Source organism: Molothrus ater, chromosome 1 (assembly GCF_012460135.2).
Source record: "Molothrus ater isolate BHLD 08-10-18 breed brown headed cowbird chromosome 1, BPBGC_Mater_1.1, whole genome shotgun sequence".
Classification (NCBI taxonomy): Eukaryota; Metazoa; Chordata; class Aves; order Passeriformes; family Icteridae; genus Molothrus; species Molothrus ater.
In genome coordinates this window covers 87,891,296-87,912,949 of record NC_050478.2, presented here as the reverse complement: position 1 = coordinate 87,912,949, position 21,654 = coordinate 87,891,296, and the positions used below count along the sequence as shown (strand labels likewise).

The 21,654-nt window shown below is 40.2% G+C and overlaps 1 protein-coding gene across 1 annotated transcript in view; it reads left to right on the top strand.

The window, feature by feature from the left end:
• Nucleotides 1-7,503, top strand: part of MOCOS (molybdenum cofactor sulfurase) — a 209,349-nt gene extending 201,846 nt beyond the window's left edge. The window contains exon 15 of the mRNA XM_054517392.1: nt 3,891-7,503. Coding sequence (XP_054373367.1) covers nt 3,891-4,037 — 147 coding nt within the window. The 3' untranslated portion in view covers nt 4,038-7,503. The remainder of the gene's footprint in view (nt 1-3,890) is intronic.
• Nucleotides 7,504-21,654: the final 14,151 nt, after the last annotated feature.

The following is a 21,654-nucleotide window of genomic DNA, read 5'->3' as shown; positions in this document are numbered from 1 at the left end:
ATTACCTCTCATATCTGACGCATCATTATCATTATTTTCATAGTAACACAGGGCTTTACACTGTGCAATGCATTTCATTCAAATATCTGGAACATTTGAGAACAGTGATTGTTGCAATTAATAGGCCTCTGAAATAATATGGTTCTCTTTTCTCATCGGTGACTGAGCTGGAAAATGTATTTAGTTAAGGTAGAGCAAAAAATATCAGATCTTAAGGAAGCATTCTACAGTCTAGATATTTTCAACAGAGCAATATGGGGTTTCATTTATGCCAGCTTAAAATTTTGCCTTTTTCCAATATAAAAAATCAGCATGTCAGAAGTGAGTACTTCCTCTCTCCTATTTTGTAAGGCTTTACATTCTAGTAAATCTAAAGCTAATAAAATATTATTACATTAGAAAAATCAATTTTAATAATTGCATCCCCCAAATCTTTGGATGAGAGGGAGTTTATGTTATTGTATCAACAAATGAAAAGACCTGGACAGGTAAATTTATCTGCTGGGATATAGCAGCTGAGAGGCAAAATCCAGAACTCATCCATCCAAAGCTAAGTATTAGCATGCAGCATGATTTCTGTGCTTGTTACACATTCTAGCAGAGTATTTCTCTACCAGGTTCCAGTCTGTGTTAAATGATTCTTTAGGAGTCATAGCTCGGAGACATCCCACCTCAGGCCTTTGTCAGATGAAGCCCCTCATGTTTCTGTCTTGCAGAAGGGGATAGTGTACACAGGGTATTTGTCAGTGAATTTCTGAGTAGAGCATATTACTGTTGATCCAGTAAATGAACTTGAAACAACATGCAAGAATGACAGCATTTCATAGCTTCTCCTTTAAGTGAGTGTGATGACTATCATATGATTCACTGTTGGCAAGGATATTTATGTTTTCCCTTTTCTCCCAGCAGTGAAGTGGTCTACTTTTTCCTAATCAAGAAGCTTTAAATTTTTTGTTCCTGTAACATTTTACATTGATGGGAAGAGTCTCACCTACCAGATAAAGCCATGGTGCTCATGGTCCTGCACTCCCTGCCCCGTTCTTGGTGTGTTCTGGGAAGATTATATGCAGAATAAAATGTCCTTGAACTCAGGAAAAGGTAGCAGGCAGAGATTATGAGGTTGACTGTAATAACTCTGCAAGCTGTAATCTCTGCATCTGAAAGCCTCATTTTTCATCAGAAATGTGAGGATTTCTACATTTTATCTTTCTCTTGAAAGGGAGCTGAAGTGGCAGATGAAGCTTTTGTGGTTGCCTGTCAGGGGGGTGTGTGTGATTGCTGTTATCAGTACTTGCTGAGTCATTATTTGTAACTACTGAAAAAAGCAGGGAAATTTACTTAAAAGATGTTAAATCCACTTCTGTCACTTGCAGGCTAAATTTTGGTTTTAATAACATTCACAAAAAAAAAAAAGAGGTCAGCAATTCCAAACAGGCATTAGTACTAAAATATGTACACCATCAGTGTATCATCACCTTGGAAACTCCTTAGGCATTACTCATTGAAAAAAATACTGAGACTTGAGATGCCCAGTCAGAGAAAGAAAATACTAAGGACCGGTATTAAAACAGCATTTCAGAACTCCTGAAGAACTCCTGCATTCAGACATGCATTTTTAAGTAATTCTGAATGTTTTAAGGTGCATTAAAAAAAAAAACCAAACTGCTAAATAATTTTCAATTACAAAAATTGGTAAATTAAGTTCTTCACAGTGAACAATCTGCCCATATTTATTTTAGTCTCATTTTAAGATACATCAAGATGACAATACAGTAAATATAAATGAAAAACTTCTCATGCTTCAAATAAGCTCATTTACATGGATGACTTAAGAAATTCCTTCCTGTGTGAAATATGGTGTAGCATGAACTAGTATTAATTTTACAATATTTGTTTTGTAATGGCCTGATTTTTTAAAAAACACAAAATCATGGCAACTGTCATTTTTGTATTAGGGTATAGGAGGTTAATCCAGCTTCTCAACCACAAGGCTGAAAAATGCATCATTTCTGCCAATAGAGAAACTTGTCAACGACTGAGAGAAAAGCAAAAATGGAAAAATAAGACTATGTACTTTAACATTTTACATGAAACAGTTACTGACACCATTACAGCATCAGGGTTGGTCGAACAGAGTCACTGTGCTAGAGGGCTGGGATCTTACAGTGCTGCAGTGATTCCTCAGCAGTAACTTTAGAACACTGACCACAAGGATGTGCCCTGTGTCCACGAAGCGTTGACACCAATACAGCCACTGGTACCCAAAAAGTGCCAGCGGTAGGATAGGCCTGAGAGGTCCAGCTCATGCCCTCTGATGTCACATGCCAGTGGGATGAAGGAATAGCAGAGGTAGCCAAGAATAGCTTAGGGCCCATTTTTCTCATTGGTGTTTAGGATTACAAGTGAAGCAGAAAGACCCAAATTCAGGGTCTGAGGCCATGTTTGGATAGATCACTGCTTTACAGCACCTCTCTTACTTGCGGGTAGGTCTCAAACTTACTTCTCTCTTACCACTAAGGAGATGTTCTCTGTTACCTCATTGCTTCATCTTTATTTAATTACACAGTGCAAGAATAGGGGACAACATACTGCCTACTATTTAATCTGTGAAATATGCTGCCTTAAATTCATCTATCTTTTTTCTTTATTGTAATCCCTTTTGCCTACTATTTTTTTAACCTGCTCTAAATGTAATTCACTCAATTGCAAAATCATTGATCTGAACAATGGCACTAAATGTAATCAGGAAATAGAAAAGGATAATAGAATTTTGTATTTAGTTTGCTTATTTATTTACTTGTACATTTTGGCTATAGTCTACCAAATCAAAATACTTTTTTTGAAACATGCAAGAAGAGACAAGAAAATTAATGTGAGGTTTCCAAGGTCCTCTGTTTAAAGAGCAAAGACTTTCTGAAGTCTAAAAATCTGTTATCAATTTAACAACGTCTTCAGTGTTCCTTTTTTCCTACTTTACGTATTTTTTGATTAACTATTATCTAATTCTTTGGAAAATATTGTCATGCGATGACAAATCTTTTTCTTGCATGTTTCTAAATTCTCCACTGCTGGAAAACAAAACCACAGAACCACACCAGTTTCTTCCTGTGACATTTCCAGATCACACCCACAACTGTAACGCTCAGCTGCTTCAGATCAAGACCTCACATAAGAATGCAGGCACTCAGATCAGGTCTTTGGTGCCTGTGAGGGTTGCATGGCCAGTGGGCAAAGTGGATATTCAGTTTTTTTTTTCTATATTACTCAGTATCCCAAAGAGAAATTATAAGTATTTCTAATATTTATGCAGGATGGATTCACAGATAATGACACTTAACAAGTGGAAGCAACAATAATATGAATTTTCTGAATATTTTCTGTAAAACATACTAGAATATTCATAAAAAACAAATGAAGGGAAACTCACAGAAGCTAGGCAGAATAAAGTTCTGTTAACAAGGTGCATCATTCATGGTGGGAGATGCAAGACTTCTTTACTGTTGGAACATACCAGTGTTTCCATGCTGCAGAGCCTTTGTTTGTGACAATACATTAACTGCATTTGTCAAGGAGCCAGAGCAGCTATTAAATAACAGGAATGTGAGGGAGTGTGAATTACATACATGATACTATGGAGCTCATGATGAAATACTGTGTTATTTATCCACTTACTTAAGTTATTCTTCCTCAATAGCATGGCATTAGCTTCTGTTTACCAGTCTATTATAATTAATGAGTTAAGAATGTTCTTAATTACATGGACATAGTACATACCTCCTTATTCTTAAAGCAATATATTTCTTCTAAACATATCTGGGTTGTGAGATCCTCTATAGATTTGATTACTCTAACATGTATTGCATCTTAATAAATATTTTGCTTTTTTTCAGACAAACTTTGGTATATACCTGATGAACCAGCCCTTTTGCTCATCCTTTTCAGATACTTTATCAGTGGGATCTCAAGTACTTCCAGTGCTGAAGGAGAATACAGAAATTCAACCTCCAACATCCAGTGAAGAAAAATGTTCAGGATAGATTCTCGGGCGGAGATGAAATTTTTATGCAGCTACAGGGAAAAGTCAGTAGTCAGTTACACAAAAAAAAGAAAAAGCTTCCACTCATTTGCTTCTGGTAATTTTCTGTTTGCTGTAAATGTTATCAGATGGCAAAACTGTTGATAATTACAGCTCACCTACATGTTTTTGCCTGTGATTAGGTTGCAGCAGTCATAACTCTATTTTGCACAATTGCTTCAGGGTGCAACAGGTTTGATCAAGTCTTACTGGTGGATGACTCCCAAAACAAGCCCAACTTTGTTATCAGAAAGCCACATCTCAATGAAGGAAAGTAAACACAACAATACACTGCTTCCTTCTACTGCTTTGTCAAAACCCCAATTAGAAGAGGATGCAAGACATATTTTAGAAACAATGTGGGTGGGAAGAGAACAGTGGAAGAGTGGCATGAGAGTAGTAGTGCATTCAGCTTTCCCAAAAGGAAACTGAAGGTGATGTGTAGACAGCGTGAAAGCAATGGAAAAGGGGGAATTATTAGGAAGTCTGTGTGAGTAGTGTGTGAGAACTCTAACACGGCACAAAGATAATGAGGACTCATTTGGAAGACACATTCCCTGTGAAGGAGTTCCATCCATTTGTTCTCAACTTCTTTCTCTTCCATTTGTTACTTTTCCATCTGATTTATTTTATGTGATGTCTTCCCTGGGATTTTTTATGTAATGGTGTCCCTGCCTATGGAAGAGGAGTTGGAGCTAAATGGTCTTTAAGGTCCCTTCCAACCCAAGTCATTTCATGGCTCTATGAGTTCCACACTCTTGTTTCCTTTTACATTTGTGGATGCTGACACATTATCTCTAATTAGAGATTTTTCAAGTAATACAGTCACTTTCTATGCAAACTTTGTTTATTCTCAGCAATCTCTAACGGCCACTTGAGGGAACTCTTGAGAGTTTGAATGCTCTCCATCACAAACAGGTCAAAGCATTCTCTTTTCTTAACCTTTGTTCATTTCATAATGCTCTTCTTAAACAGCTGTTGGCAGCTCCTAAACAAGACTCGTGCTTTCTGATTTATGAGAGCAAATGTCTGAAACCTTAGTCTGAAGTCTGTGAAAATTACAAAAAATAAATAAAGGAAGACACGGAGCAAAAAAGAAAATCCATGTGGAAAGTTGATGTAAATCAAGACTGAATACATTGAGGCCAGGTGTTTTATGACCCTCAACATGGGTCCAGCTAGCTATGGGATGATTTCATGCTTCCAGGAAGTCCTTCTGGAAGACGAAATTCTCCTAGACTGGCTGCTCTATTGCCATCTGGAAAGTGAAATTTTGACCCCGCTAAAAGCACTGTCAAAACTCTCATCCAGTATGATTTGGGGGCAATTTTGGCTCCAGCTGTGTGAAAGTGCTTCTGGCTGAAGCAATCCTTGAGTTGTTTGAGCATATCCCTGGAGGGAGGCAGGCGGCTTTGTGAAAGAGTTGGTCAAACAGTCATTCTGAAAAGAGAGCGACTACCACAGAGCAGCAGAGAATGGGAAAAGGGAAGCTCACCACCCAGTGCACAAATCAGAATTCAAAAATGCTCTTTCTTCTTTTTCTCTTACCTTTTTTTCCCCCTTTTTTTAATGTATGGTTTCTTTTTTCTTTGTTCTTTTGAAGAACTGGTTTTACTCACTACAGCTGGAGCAGTCTCTCAGCAGAGCTTTGTAATGGAAATGAGAAGAAACATTATCTGTTTCTTACAATCTGCCATAAAATACATGGGAAGAGAGAGGTTTTTCATATGTATGTAAACTGAAAATCAGTTTTGAGAGTTATACCTTCCACTTCAGAGCCCAAGGTCTGCTCCTTGATGCGTCCTTTGAAAAGCAAGGAGTTTATCTCTCTAAAAGTCAATAATCAGAGGTTGTAATGAGCAGGCTTTTTTGGAACCTTGAAAAGCAGTTTCCTGGTATCTAAATCTCTTAACTGCTTCACTTTCTGTTATGCAGAGCATTGCTTTGTTGGGTAGAAAGCCAGCATAGCTCTGGCAGATTTAATGTGAAGAGATCTGTTGTATGCTGACCTTCGGCGATCTCTGGTGCTCTGCTCTGTCCTCTTCATCTCACCACTGTGTCATTTGTTTAAAATGGCACAGAAGTTAGAAAAGGAAATTGAAGGCAACCTCAAAAGGTTCTGTTTCACTCATTATTGCATTTAGTACAAAATAAGTCACTTTGGTACACAGTGGCTTGACAAATACTGTTTGTGAATATCCATAATGCAATGTATGATAACTATGGATGAGAGGATTTGAACTTTAAAAATGTCATTCTTGGTCATTTTGACCTATTATTTACAGTCAATTACACATTCTCTCTGCTGTGGCTTGGTTATATTAGATCAATAGTTTTGCCATTTTACAGGGGGAAAAGAAGATTTTCTCTGATGTATGAACACAGTCATTAGTATAGTCTGTGCATTTCCCAGAAGGAACATCCTTGTGGTACAGTGGTAGGAAATGTCACAACACTTCAGATTGATGGAAGATACATAAGAAATCTTTCAGCTAAATAAAAGATAATATTTCCCTTCTAGTAAGTGGAGTGTTCCTGCCAGTACTGATATGTCTTTCCATCGATGAAGACAAATTCTTCTCAGTGACAAAACTCTGGAAAATCTTGAAGTACGAAAAGTCACTTTTAAATGGCATGCACTGTAAGGTTGCAGAAAGAACAACCCTCCCATAATGTGAAAAAATAATTCAGAGGAAAAAGAAATTTAGCATACTGCAACCCCAAGGACTGCAGATACAAAAGGGGCATAAACACTTTGAAACCCTATATTAAAAAATTATGTGTTCCATAAGGGCTTATTTCCTAACTTTCCAAGTATATAGAAAATAAGACCACTTCATATGAATGTAGGCTCTTTGATCTAAATACTCCAATTACTGCCAAATTAAATCTTTTAATAATTAAATAATAATTGCAGATATATGTTTGCCTTATATGGATAATAAATGTACTTAATACAGTATTTCCAGAGTGTTATATCTAGAAAGTCCTCTATATGTTTGAAAACCAAATGTTTATTTACCTGCAATTAATTATTCAGACACATTCCATTCTCTGTGAGACTTAGCCCCTTCTCAAATCTCAAGGTAAAAATGGTGATTGTTACAAGCTCTAATAATAGCCAGGAGACTGAAATCACAAAACAGAAATCAGCATTTTTAGGAGAAGGTTCTGAGCTCAGTGTTTTCTGATATGACTAAGATATTTCAGATAAGTTTACAATTTATATACTTTCAATGGTGTCCTTCAAAGTATATTAAAAATTTTAGGTCATCTTTCTGTCAAAATTGCATCCAAATCAAAACAAAGAACTGCATAAAAATGTGATTATTCTTCATAAATTGTAGAGATTATGCTATGCAAATCTTTTTTCATCTGTTTTTTAACTTCCTTGGAAATTAAACCAATAAAATATATATTGTGTTTGATGTTTCTGCTGGTGATGGTTGCATTCCTAACCTTCAGGCTTATGAGGTGCTCAGTTCTGCTTGGAGGCATGGCTGGGCACAGGGATGACGTGGCTCAGGACTGAAGGGATGTTTCATTGCTGCTGGGATTCACAGGTGAGGTGTTCCCTCCATCTGTGTAGCCACATGTCAATCAGCTACACACTCAGGCCCTGCATAAAATGAGCTCATAATCACTGGTTTCCTTTAAAATATGTACAGTCAGTCCTGTTGAATCCATCTCTGTTATCCAGAGGCTGGAGCTTTCACCAAGGGTGAGATGGTGAGATGAGATGGTTTATTTCCCTCTCCTTTGCCTGGAGGGATCCAACAGTGTTTTTCCTCACTGTCTATCCTGTCAGTCAGGAGGGAAGACTAAACAGGAGTTGGTGTGTGTAGGAATCACAGGGAAGGCTTGTCCCTCCCTTCCCATAAGGTTTATGTGGAAATGATCTGTGACTCACAGGGCCAGCAGGAGACAGACATGAGCACAGTGAGGCAGCATCCACACGTGACTTCGAGCTAATTGTTCATGCATTTTTTGATTCAGAGTGTGGGAGGGGAAGAAGAGCAGAACTCTGCAACACAACAGGTAGGTCCCGCCAATGGAGGTGAAATGTGGGTACAGCCCTGTCTCTGCATTATACAGCTGTCATGCGGCAACTGCTGGGGGAAAACATAGGCATAGCCCCCAGAGAGGGGAGGAGAAGGCAGAGTGCTCCTTTCCACCTGATTTTTGAGACACTGCATTTGCAGAGGCAGCCTTGTCTCCTTCCTCTGGCCACCAGTGTGTAATTAAAAGGTGAAACTTCATCAAGACCAGAGAAGAACCTCTCAAGTGTGTTTCAAAATAGGCCATTAGGGGAAATATGAGTTATAGTCATCAAAAGATAAAATCAAAATGTACCTATATTTCTGACTTCTTGGTAGGTGTGCCAGTGGCAAGGCCAGAGTGAACAGGAAAAATTTTGGGAGAGAAAGAAAAGTGGCATTTTCTATAGTCAGAGTTTCAGAGAAAGTTGTGATGCACATGCTTTCATCACCCAGTTTGTGATTTTTTTTCCCCCAGAAAATAAAGGATGTAGGTATCCTTAGGCCCATAATTCACTTTCTGAGAACTCAGAGTACGTCATTGACAGAGAGGTGCCTCTAAAGCAAGGCACCATTTAAGAGACTTCTCTTCCCTCCTTTTCATCCCAACCAGTTTTCTTTGCTAGTCACTTGGTTAGGTGGTGGTTGGGGGTCCTTTCCATTGGAAAAGAAAATGGAAAGGAAAAAGTTTTCCTGCATGAGGAGTGAAGTGACTCACTCAGCACTATGGACAGGGAGAGATGTTAGGGAAGTTTGAAATGGGGCATCTTTGAGCATCACTGTCATGGGCAGAGTACATCAGAAACCTTCCTAATAATCCCAGAAATATGTGTTACAGAAAAAGTTAGTAATTTTTCTGCTGGTGCTGTGGAGTCTTTCTCTAAGGATGATATTCAAGAATTGTGCTGTTGGGGAACAGATTATTGCAAAGGCAGGATGGGGAAAGGAGAGAAACAAAAAAAATTGCATGTTGTAGCATTTGCCACTCAGAATTGCTGAGGGGTGTCTTAAATACCCACCAAGTAAGACAAAATGTGAGAAATCAGGGAATTTGATTAAGTACAGCAGTTTCATGGCAAATTTGAAAGGATATGGATCTCAAATGTAAAGCCCCTTTCCTTGCGTGGCTCATACATAGCCTATAACTAGGTACGTTTCTGTCATAAACCAAATTCCTTCTGTGAGCCAATCTCTTCCAAACTTGCAACCAAAACTTCTCAACACACTTCGATTATGAAATTCAACATCAGCTTCTCCTAGATAACCAGTACATACCATATTTGAGCCCCTTTCATGCTTTTTGCAGGCTTTCAGAGGCAAGTGTCCCATCTGATTTAAAGCATTCTGGCCAGGATTGTTAATGCAGAGATGGTTCCTCAGTCCAGAAGTGAAATCAGCTTTTGATTTCTAAAAGGGCTGTTTTCCATGAGGCTGTGTTTTAAAAGCCAGCAGTGATCTAATATCAAGTCTGTTGTTTCCTGGTACTTATGCTAGATTAATCAGATAGAGCTGTTGAAAAGTTTGTGAATTATTATTTCCAGAAGCTACAGAAAACTAGAAGACTACAGAAGATCCTGCACTGCTGAACCCATTCTACAAATGGAGATGAGCCTCTGCAGTATCCATCATTCATGGATGTAATTCCTATGAGTCATGAATTAAATATTTGTAATTTCACTGGTTTAGCCAAATGCTTTCAATTATTTCTTATCCTTGGAGCTTTTGCATTTCCTTTCGAAGTTTCTCCCAACAAACCCTTTAATACTGAAATTAAATTAAATTTTTCTTGGATCAAATGTGTGTTTTTATTCTGTTTCAAGGAATAAGAGGAAACAGTCTCAAGTTGTGCCACAGGAGGTTTATGTTGCATATTAGGAAAAATTTCTTCATGAAAAGGGTTGTCAAGAATTGGAATAGGCTGTCCAGGGAAGTGGCTGAGTCACCATCCCCAGAGGTATTTAAAAGACACAGAGATGTGGTTCTGAGGGGCATGGTTAGTGGTGGACTTGGCTGAGCTGGGTTAACTGTTGGACTCAATGGTCTTAAGGGTGTTTTCCACACTGAATGGTTCAATGATTGTAAGAATCTAAGTTTTCTCTGTTTGACTTCCTATCCAAAGCTCGATGTAGTGATTTAATACACTTGAAAAGTGAAGGTTCTTGTCTGAGTTGCTTCCTCTGTCAGCCAGAATTTTGAATAAGCTACAGTGTTCCTTAGAAATATCTGGTCAGTTAGAAAACAGGATGGAGAGAGAGAGTGGGAGAGGGAGTGTCACAGTGGCCCAGGGACAATGTTGGAAGGCTGCCACTGCTGCCTTGTGCTGTAGCACAGGGTTGTATATTGTGGCCAGAGACTTTTATATCAATTAAAACCCAACAGTCATTGCTAATTTAGTTTACCAGGCTTGGAGGACTTTTCATTCACTAGTTGTGTATGGTTTTTTCTGAGGGAAGGACTTTGTCAAGTTATTATACTATTTTATGTCTCCTACTGGCATCATGGAGTCACTTGGTATTCATTCAGTCTCCCTTGCCTTTCCCCCTGGCACAGCATGGTAATTTGGAGCTATTTACTTGCAAAGTGAAGACCATGTCGAGGAAGGGAAAATCTGAGGTTTCATTGAGTGGGTAATCTGAAACAATTGGTTAAATCAGTCAAGCAAGACTGAGAGCTGTGTGGAGCAGGGACCTGCATGAAACATTGGGAAGAGTGTAAGTAGATTCCTACCAGCCCTTTTTGTTAAGTGCATAGATAATAAAAGCCATCAATCATATATTTAAGAAGCTATATGTGACCTAAATGAGATTGTCAGGTATTAAATTAGCATATTTATCTGCATATATATTAAATCAATTGTCTGCTTCAAATAAGAATGTTTGGGTTGGGAGGGTCATTATAACCTGTGTTGCATTTCTTCTGATTGCATCTATCATCCCCTAAATATTGATGGGCAAAATATTTGTTTAAATTATAATTTCTATCTAGTAAGAGGAATTGAACTTTGAAAATTCCTGAACAAGACACAGCTTTCTAAACTGAGACTACAAATTAGCTGAATGGTGATATTACACAACGAGCCATTTGGAAAAATGTCCATGGCACTTATCAAAGAGAAGAAGCAGTCAGGCATCACATTGAGGTTCAAAGGGAATGCTTGCTGGAAGAGAAATCCCATAAGTACACACACCTCTCTCTCAGAAACTCGAATTAAGACATTTACTTTAAGTAGGTGTTCTTATTTTTCTGAAGTCTCCAGTGATGATCTTTATGCCAGAAGGAACAAGTAGAGATTGAGAGGCAAAGTGGTATCAGATGGAAAGTGCCACAATACAGCAAAATAATGGAATTTTTTAAATGAAAACAGCATGCTTTGATTTTCTACCACTTTCTCTGTAGGAAGAAAATTAAGTTTAAAAATAATATGAAAATAAGTATAAAAGTGAATAACAGAACTAAACAAAACTATCTAAGCCTTCTAAAATACATTAATATAAAAAAGTACAATTTCTTGGGTTTTGAATACCCAAGCCACAGTTTGTCTTACCAGTTCTTGTTTTTACAGCCCCCTGACTGCCAGATCATAGATGTCACTGAAATAGTGTTGTTATCAGCTTATTATTGACAGAGATACTCATGCTGGATGTGGGCATGGAGATAAAATTGCTAATCAATATAGTTATGTGACAGAGCAAACCTTAAAATCATAAGGGAAGGCCGCGTGAAGAGATGCACTCTTTCTCAGAAAGAGGAAAATTCTGACCTTAATACTGCAATGAAAAGCTGAAAAGCTTTCTAGCTGTAGCAAGACTTATTGGTTCAGAAACATCATGATTTTTGACCTCTTGATGCTGGCATTATTGTGGCATACACTCAGCCTTTCTTAACCTGGATTTTCTGTGGAAGAAATAACTGCATCTGGCAGGAAGAGTATGTCTGAACATGAATGGCAGAGGAGATGAAGCCTCTTTAGAGCCTGTAAGTAGAACAAGACCCCTTGGTGCCCTTAGGGCAATAGGAGTCATGAGCCCAGTAACCCATCTGAAAATGCAACTACAGATTCATGAATGGACTTGAGAATGGGGAAATGCTGCCTTAAAAGTGAACTCTCCCCTCTACCTTTCAGCTATTTCTCATTTCTGTCTAAAAGCAAAGCTGGATTTGAAAAAGAAAAAAACATGAGATTAGAAAACTGTGTATTTCAGTGTGAATCCTTTTTCTTTATAAGCCAGTTTCCTCATTTAATGAGTCAAAATATTGCTGTGCAATAGCAACTTCATACATTTTTAAAAATGTTTATGATGGGCTTTGCATGAATTCATTCATGTGAAATTTTGTTTTGAGTGCTACTAGCATTCATTAATTTTTGGTTGCCCTCTTGGTAATGGAGCTTTCAATGTAGCTGTGTTTGAACAGACTTCTGAAGGTCCTCTAGTTCAAAACACTGCTCCAAGCTTCAGGGCTAGATCAGGTCTCTCAGGCTGTATCCAACTGAGTTTTGAGTCTCTCCAACAAGGTTTCTGGGCAACCTCGTCCTTTGCTTTTCCACCTTCTGATGAAGAAATCCTTCTTTAGACCAAAATTCAACTTCAGGCTGTTGCTTCTTATCCTTTCACTGTGCATCTTTTTGAAGACTGGTCTCTACTCCTGGTCCATAGGTTATTGTACCCCCAGCCCTTTGCTTTCTCTTCTCTAGTCTGAAGCAACCCACTCCCTCAACATCACCTCATATATCCTGTGCTGCAATCCTCAGACCTTCCTTGACTTAATCAAGGAAAATTTGGGGGTTTATTTTTAAGGATTGGAAGAGGCGGGGTGTTTAGTACATTCTTTGCAAGACTGGAATGTGTTTAAAATCTTGGTCTGAATGAAGTCAGCAGCAGAACTAAACTCGTCTTTGCTGAGTAAACTCACATTTCCTCTCTAGGTTGGTGGTAATCATATTTGCTTCCTTCAATGTGTTCTAAATGGATCTCCACAATATTCAGAAAGTTGATATGCAACTGAGGCAGTTCCATTTCTGCATACCCAGTTTTGGATACTTAACAAATTTGATTTCCTAGAAGCATGAGCTGAACACTCAATAAAAATTGGGTTGACTGAGCAGTGCAACAGTCAAATATCCATGCAGCCCAAGTACTTCTGAAACTTTAGACAAAGATGTACCGCTTCCTAATTTACTAAATGAACCATATTTGAAAGCAGTTAATCAGCTGTTTCACTGCCAGCAGGCAAGAGAAAGTTGACAGCTGTTCACAAATGTATCTTTGTGCTTCTCTCTTTAGCATGTACAGTGCAAAAAGTGTGAATCAGGCAGAATAGGTCAATGAGATTTTTAGGGAAGCACGGGAGCAAAATAAGGCCTGAACTGCTGAGCAGCCTCATTTTTCTTTCCCTGGCACCTGGCATACTTATTTGTCTCAGTGCAACATATAAAAGCTATAATCACATGGGAGCAGAAAACCTTCCCTCGAGTACCATTCTGAAATCCCCATGCATAGGTAATGAATTCCAAGGTGATGTTGGACCAGGATCAGTAAGATGTTTGTATTGTAAAGAAGCTGAGAAGTTGTTAGAACCAGAATTCTTTGTCTGCTGAGGTGGCAGAGCTCAAAATGATTCCCAATTTTTTTTACTTTTTGGTTTTTCTGTTGTATTAGGCTAATGTTGCAAGCATAGCAGCTGAGGTTTGTGAATCTGAAAATCCTTGCAGCCAAGTCTTTTACTTCCAGGCAGAGGTTGTTAGTAAGTCAATCAACATTTCTTGCTTTTATGAGCTCTTCTTTCCTTTGATGGGATATCCTCATATGCATGTTATCTAGCTGAACTACAGAGGAGCTGTACAAAGTCAGGCCTTTCCAGCAGATCCCTTGGAAGATTCCCAACACTTCAATATTTGCAGCGATGTGGAATTGATCTCAAGGATGAACATCATCCTGGTGTCTTAGAGAAGAGCAGCAAATTGGAGGGAGAAGAGTCCTTGAGATGTTATCAAATATTTCCCTCAGCCCTAGGCCAGCACCAAATATAGCAGTGGATCACATGGCTGGTGACAAAGGGATCAAAAAGGGTTCCCTAGCTCCAGCATCCTTCATCCCCAGCCTGTTGCAGCAGAGGGCAGTGCTGATGGAGCTGAGGCAGGTCTCTTGGGCTGAGCAGGGATAGAGTCTTGGGACACTGCTCAGGGCAGTTGTAGCATATCAGTGCCCTCAAGACCTGAACTAGGATAAGTGCTCTTGAAAACACTCAACTCTCTCTGTGTGATAATCAGGATCATTCTCCATTTGGCACAGAAAGCAGCAGTAACTGCTTTGATTAAGACCAAAGTGGTCAGTCTGCTTCTGCACAAGCCTGGATACCTCAGTCAGTCAGTTCCACTGATTTTCTCCCTGACTTTTACTTTGTGCCAGGTAACTGATGTGGGCCAAAGACCAAGGTGACTATTTTTCAGCTAACAGCTGAACTTGGAGACTCTTGCTGCCCCTGAGCTGACCCAGTCTGACAGTGCACACAGACTATTACAGACACTGTTCACAGGCTTATGCTCATGCAACTTAATGTGCAAAGGGCAGCTCTTGATGAAAGGGTTTTGTCAGTCTACTTAACTGGGTCTTATAATCACCACCATGCCACCAGAGGTCTGAGAGATTTCTGTTACCATGCTCTCTGTCCTTGTAATTTCTCAGATGAAGGCTGTGTATTGCTTATCCTTTATCAGCAGAGCTTTAGCTATTTTTAAATTTTCAAAGTGGAATATAAAAAGGAAAATTCTTATCAGATAGATGTTTACCACCACTGATGGATGCTCTTGCAAGGGCTAATGTCACCTGAAAGGCATCAATTAGCAGTGTTTCTGTTGCTTTCATCACAAAAGTCAGTAAAGCAGGAAACAGTATGAAACTTGAGAGTAAAACAAATGAGTCTCATTAAGAGCACTGAGGTATGATTAAACAACAGGGTACAGCAGGGTGGGTGAAATATGAGGCCAGCACTGATCTGGGGACAACTCATCTAATTGTTATCAGTTTCCCAGCCCAAAGGAGTGGTAACTCAGAAGTTAAACATAGGTACTTAGGTATGTCATTGTAAGACTAAAAATTAGGTTTGGAGAACTAACCACACTGATCCCTAAAAGTGAACTCAGAAGAATCCTTGAACTGATGAGTTCATAATTAGCCTGAGGGATGACAGCTCACGATCAGTCGCATCCAGCCCTGGCGTAAGTTGGCAGCCTCTCACTGACTTCCATTGACGTGATCTTCTGATATCAGTGTGACTGGGAAAAGGCAAAAGCACAGCGAACACTTCTACATTTCTAATTCATGCAAACTTCAGAAACTCCTTTTGACTTCAAGAGAAGCAGGACAGGGTCATTCTCTTAATTATATGAAGTTCTCCCAAATGTGAAAATCATAAGAAGCTCTGTTTATTGTTTTTGCTAGGCCTGAAGCTGGAAGGACATATTACTTTCCATGGAGTGAAATGAGAGTGGTACTCATTCTTCTCACCATCTCTTTGAAGGTCTGCACTCGAGGCGGAAGCTCAGGTCTGAAATTGAGGCAATTTAGCAAACAGTGTCACTGACCTTGTGCCCAGTGCTGTATCCAGACAAATAATTGCACCACCGCTGCTGCTTATGTGACACACTCTTATGCAAGAGAAAGTATCTGGGAGTCACTTTGTGTGTTTGGCCAGGGTGAGTGGCACAGCAGCCTCGATTGCATTGCACAGAGCCAGGGGAGCTTGCTTTCACCTCCAGAGCAGGAGACCTGATTTTTCTTGGCCTGGCTGCCTGGATGCATTCATCCCTGCCCACCGTGGCCACCTTCCTTCCACTCCAAGCCACACACAGGTTTGGAAATCCTGTCAGCTTTACCAAGCAAGTCATATGTGGCTGCTCTGGGGCTCCCACCAAGAGACATCTCCTACCCAGGAGATGCACTGCAGTGTGCCTCTGAGATTTTAGCAGGACTCAGCTGTATCATCCTACCCCTGCCTTATCAACTGCATTTTTCAGGCAGCTCCAATAGATTGTGGCCTGAGTTCTTTTCTGTCCCTGTGATCTTCTTCATGGTCTAAAGGTTGTCTTTCTGTGGTGAGCAGAGAATGATGTCTTGAATTGATACTTCAGTCCCCTGAGGCATTTCCCTCACCTATCCTCCAGACTCCACCTCAGCAAAATGTCAGGGCAGGGATTCACCCCTCTGCTCTTCTGTCCCTTCTCATTATTACACAGAAAGCAGTAGGAAGGGAATCTCACCATGGAGTAGTTGTGGGAGCAAGATGGAGCAGGGATCTTTATACAAGGTGCAAAAGGAGGGATAAGTTGGATGGCAAAAGGACAAGCTGAAGGCAGGTCTCTCTATCATCTTGTTCCAATCTCTTTGGTAGCTGCCGAGTTCTGATCAATACTAAAATGTGTCACTTGCTCTTGTTGGTTTCACACTCAAATGAGTATCTGCAAGAACAGGTTCAGTAGAAAGAAAAGTGGATTTCTGTACAGTTCCTCTAGATGGCAAGCTTTATCTGTTCTATTTATCTTATCTGCTCAAAAATGAGTGTGTTCAGGCTCAGCCACACTGGAAAAAACTTTCTTTGCTACTCGGACCATTCTGTCAGTTCTGAACTATCAGCTCCTAGGGTCCTAAGCAAGTTTCTGTAGGAAAACAAAATTGTGAATGATGCACCAATTTCTTGAGAAATGTGTTTACTTGTGGAATATGATTTGTAAAGTAGAACAATGAAATTTTTTTGGAAAGATGGCCTATTTTGCAAACATTGTTACTTCACCTAGTGATGAAGATGTGGATCAGTTTACTCCCAGAGGCTGTGCTGAATGTGAGGGAAGTCTCTCTCTCTCTCTGCCCCAACTTTTCTAGGAATTAGCACTTTCACTGCTGCTAAGTCAGTGAGGAATGAGTGTAAGAAATCAGAAATAGAATGAGGAAATCAATAAAATTGCCCTGAGAGCTGATCCCAATCTAGGTCCTGTGTAATTAGCAATTACACCAGTAGACTTTCTGGCATAAAATTCCCGTAAGATGGTCTTGTGCACATCCAATATTTCAATGTTAAAGAAAAAATGTTACTAAAGAACAGCTATTTTGCATCCTAGGTTGTCTTTTGAAGTGTGGTGGTAGTGTTGGGATGCAAAATTATGTTACGGATGTGATTGCATTAGATGATTTACTGGGAAGCAAGATGACAAAGAATCAAGCCCATATCTCTCTGGAAATCAGGATACAGGCCCAGGCCTAATGTTTGACACAACAGAAAGAGCTTCCAAAAACATTCTTGGTGTTTATGAAAACCCCAGCTGAGTGGTGTATCACTGGTGTAATGGGTCTCTATATGATGTCTGTTGCCCTGCATTTTCTGAGGACAAATGAGACAATGTCCATAGAGGCCAATGCTTGTGCCCAGTGCTCTGCTCTTTGCACTGTTTCTGTATTCCCCTTGCTGAGACCTCATCTCTGTTCCTTCTCCTGTCTGAAACAGTTTGTGAATTCCTCTAGGGAGAAATCCTTTCATGCATTTTGCAAGTGATGCTATACAAGACATTTTGTTCAGGTGTGATAAATGGAATATTTAATCTGTTTTCTTGGATGATTTTGCAATGGTCCTAATGATCTATTTGAATTTTAATTTCAGTTTAAGTTTGTCCTGTCTTAGTTTCAGCCCATTACTTATTATTATAGCCCTCAATCTCCATTTTCTTGCCTTTCATTCCTTCCAGTCATGCATCCTGTTATGCCTCTGATTAGAGCATAAGGGTCTCAGACTATGGATTTTCATTTGTTTTATAAGATGTCTGATAACTCTTTAAGTGCTGTAAAAGTACATAATGATCTGGCCATAGTGCTTACTCTGCCTTAGATGATTTGTCTCCCTTTTTCACCTCCACCCTTCAAATAATCTTGTCAGAGAAATTGCCTGTAGCTTATCCCAGTCACCTAACTTTCCTCAAGTCAGTTTTCCCAGCTTGGACCAGTCAGTCTTCCCAGCCCAGAAATTATTGCTGGCACCACTTGACCTCCATCTGGTCAGGGATTTGATAGAAATTAGAAAGCAAGCTTTCTTTTCTAGAGGAGGGGTACCCAGAGCTCTGTGCAGTTTTGCTGATCAGACCTCAGCTGAGTCACGTGGAGAGGGTTACTCATCTCCCCGACAGAAGGACAGAAGCCTCCTTGGTTGCTGCCACGTTGCAGCACATGCTCCTGTCCCTGACAACACCTCTCCTCTTGCCTTGAGCTCCCTGCCTTTCCCTTCCCTGGGGACATTGCCTGCCCTAGATAATGAAATGGTTTGTGTCTGGTTCTTGCATAACCATTCCAGTCAGGGCACCAAGAGAACCTGTTTTCTCCATTTCCTCTGCTTAGGGTCACCACTCACCTCTGAACACTTTGTGATCAGACATCAACTGTCCTCCAAAATAGCAGGGGAAGTGGATTAATGTAATTATTTCATCTTTTATGGAATCAGACTTTTTACTGATAATGAGCAGGAGAATGTGCCATGCCCTTACATGTCGGTGCATAAAATGCATGGCAATATAATCTTGGCCATTACTATCCATGAACATGATTGAATTCTTATATTGTCCAAAACAATTATTTCTCCCTTTATTGACAAGAAAGCTCTGACAACCTAATCTGTCCTGATCTGATCCAACACACTTTCTTTTCTCTTGATTTTACCCCTAATTTTACTGCTGAAGGAGAGTAAAAAAAGGCTAACTGGCTCTGCTTAGAAGCAAGGACACAGCAAGTGTGACCCGTGTCCTGAGGAGCTTTTTTCTTCCTCCCTGAGGCAATGGCACAGTCCAGCCTTCTGGAAGGTCCACAGATAATCAGCCTTCCCTTTCCCTGTTGCATCTGATTTCATGCCTTTGCATATATTTAGCATATCCCTTTGAACCCAGCGGGGTGGTGGGAATCCCTGCCCTCTGGCTCTCAGCAGCTGAGCCCGTGACTGACAAAAGAGGCACTAACCCCTTCTCCCTGGGTGAGACACAGCAGTGCTCTGGGACAGGGCTCCCGCAGGTCCCTGCAATGTGCTCTTGCACAAGGTGGCCTTGGTCCTACCTTGTGGCAAGGAGGAACAACCAACACTTGAGCTGCTCCTTTCCCACAGCAGGCAATTCTTTCACCCCACTCATAAGATGCCCCTGGCTGGCAGGGAGGTGCATGTAGGTGCAGGTAGGTGCATGTAGACCTTCTCCTTCAAGGTCTGACTGTCCCAAAGCATCCAGATAAACACTGGAAAATCTTAATCAGATAAGTGTTTGTAACTGCTGAGAAAAGTGGTAGTGTTACACACTCTTACGTAGAAGAAGCTGTGAAGGAAACAGTGGCCAGCGAATTAGGGAATTTGAGGGGAGGATATATTTCCTCATGGATTTGTGTGTGAAATATGATGTGGTTACTGTGTATTGCAGCAGAACTTCACTCAAGCTTAAGATCTCCTCTTCCTTCCTATTTTTTAAATACTGATGCTTTAAATACACCTGTAATCATCCATGCCCTGCCTTTTTAGGCACTTTTATTTCCTCTCTTCTTCAAGCTATTCAGAAGTGGATCTGTGAGTGGTGCTTGAATTTTTATATGCCTTGCGTTGTATTTTTACAGCACCTTCAAGTAAGAATCAATGGAAAGACCCTGAGGAAATTATTTTTGGCCTGGTTTTCTGGTTGTGAAGGAGAGGTCATGCAAATTAAACACACCCCTACATCCTTTGCTTCAGGCTATGCCCTGGGGCTGGAGCTGACCCAGAGAACAGGATCTCTCACACAGTGCTCAGTGCATGGAGGCTGTATTGTCCTTTTGTGGGGTGCAGAAGCACTCACATAGGTAAGTTGTCCAGCCTGATAGGAAGAGGGAGGAACAAATTAGAACGGCAAGTTGCAATCTCCTTCTTCCACTTACAGTGGGCAATGAGTCTGTCACAATTTGGACTCTTGTTTTCATCTCCTTTGCATTGCTCTAACTGAGAAGCAGTTTAGGTATGGAATGAGTTAAATCTGCGCTTGTGTTCTGCTGTCTCCCTCATTAAATGCGCAGTAGGGTGGAGATTTGCAGTACTTCATGAGCTGGGTTCATCAGCAACTTTTTTGGTGATATATATTTTAAGAACATTTTATAAATGCATGTGTATAGTTATCTTATGAGAGTCCTCACAAATCAGAAATGTCTCTTAATACTGATGAAATGGAGCTTTGGAATAAAGAATTTCTTTACGTATCTCAGTAACAAATGTGATGGAAATCTTACCCTGTCCTGCACTGCAGTATATACTGATAGCTGGGGATCATACTTCTAAATGTGTGAAGAAGACAAGCTAAAAAATTCTGTGCCTTTGGAAAAGTCATGCTTTGCAAGTCCAGCCTATACATAATCTTAAACTCTGTTCATACTGATAGCAAATGCTGAGTGTATTTCATTACCAGGAGGGCGAGAGTGGCTGCCAGCCGGATGGCATTTGCAAATGATCCATCCCTAATCTGCTCTTCCAGAGCATGACCTACATCATGTTGCTATCTTTCCTCTTTTCTTTGAATGATTAACTCTCAGTTCATGGGACTCTTCCAAGCAGGACCTATCCTTCAGGGTGCCTAGTAAGTATCAAGTGCTTTTGTCTGCTTGTGCTCAGCCTCCAGCTCTCCAGAGCAGACGCATCCCAAATCTCATTAAAAACATCATAAATTTTCACCCAAAGTCCCAGAGACCCAGCATAATACTGTGATGGAAATCCATCAGTAATGCACTGTCACAGCCAGTTATTTTCCGTACACATGGATAGGTGGGCACTATGGACAGGAGCTGGCATCTAAAGGCCAGTCCAACATTCAGAGCCAAGCCAGGGCTGCCAGGTGTCACCAGAGCAGTGAAAAGAGGGAGAAGGCCCCATGTAAGGAGAGCCAGTGCCCCTAACCCAGCCTGGGCTTCCTCTGTGAGAAGGTTTTCTAATGTAAACAGTGCTCTTTGGGCTTTCAAGGAAGCCCTGGGGAGAATGGCTGGCTGTATAAAGGACTTGTGTTGTTGCTTGACCAGTTGGCTCAGTCAGTATCTTACCCCCCCCCACTGCCCTTTGGCCAGAGTCGTGTTATTATGAGTATATAATTGTGTATTTAGCTCCCCTGTTAGGGCTACAGTTTAAAATAATGATGGAATCTAATTTAGACCAGTGTGTTCCACATATGAGCTCAACACAAAGCTATAATAAGCCAATTTATAAATGACACATATTTCCCCTAAACTCAGACAGAATGAAAAATATAAATATGAGAAGGACTGACTGCTAATGTGTTCATGAGAGCTTGTTCCAAAAATAGAGCTGAGCTGATCAAAAAGCATTTGTGTGCAAGCAATTTGAAAGTTTCTTTAAAGTTTTCACAGGGAAATTAGACCAGTTCATGAATAACTGAGTCACAGGGCAGTGTGATTGGCTGCTCTTTAGCAGGAGTTAAAGTAACTGTGTGCTTTGCTCACAGTGTTGGCAAACTGATATTATTTGTTTGCAATTTGATTTTTGAAGACTACTCAAGTC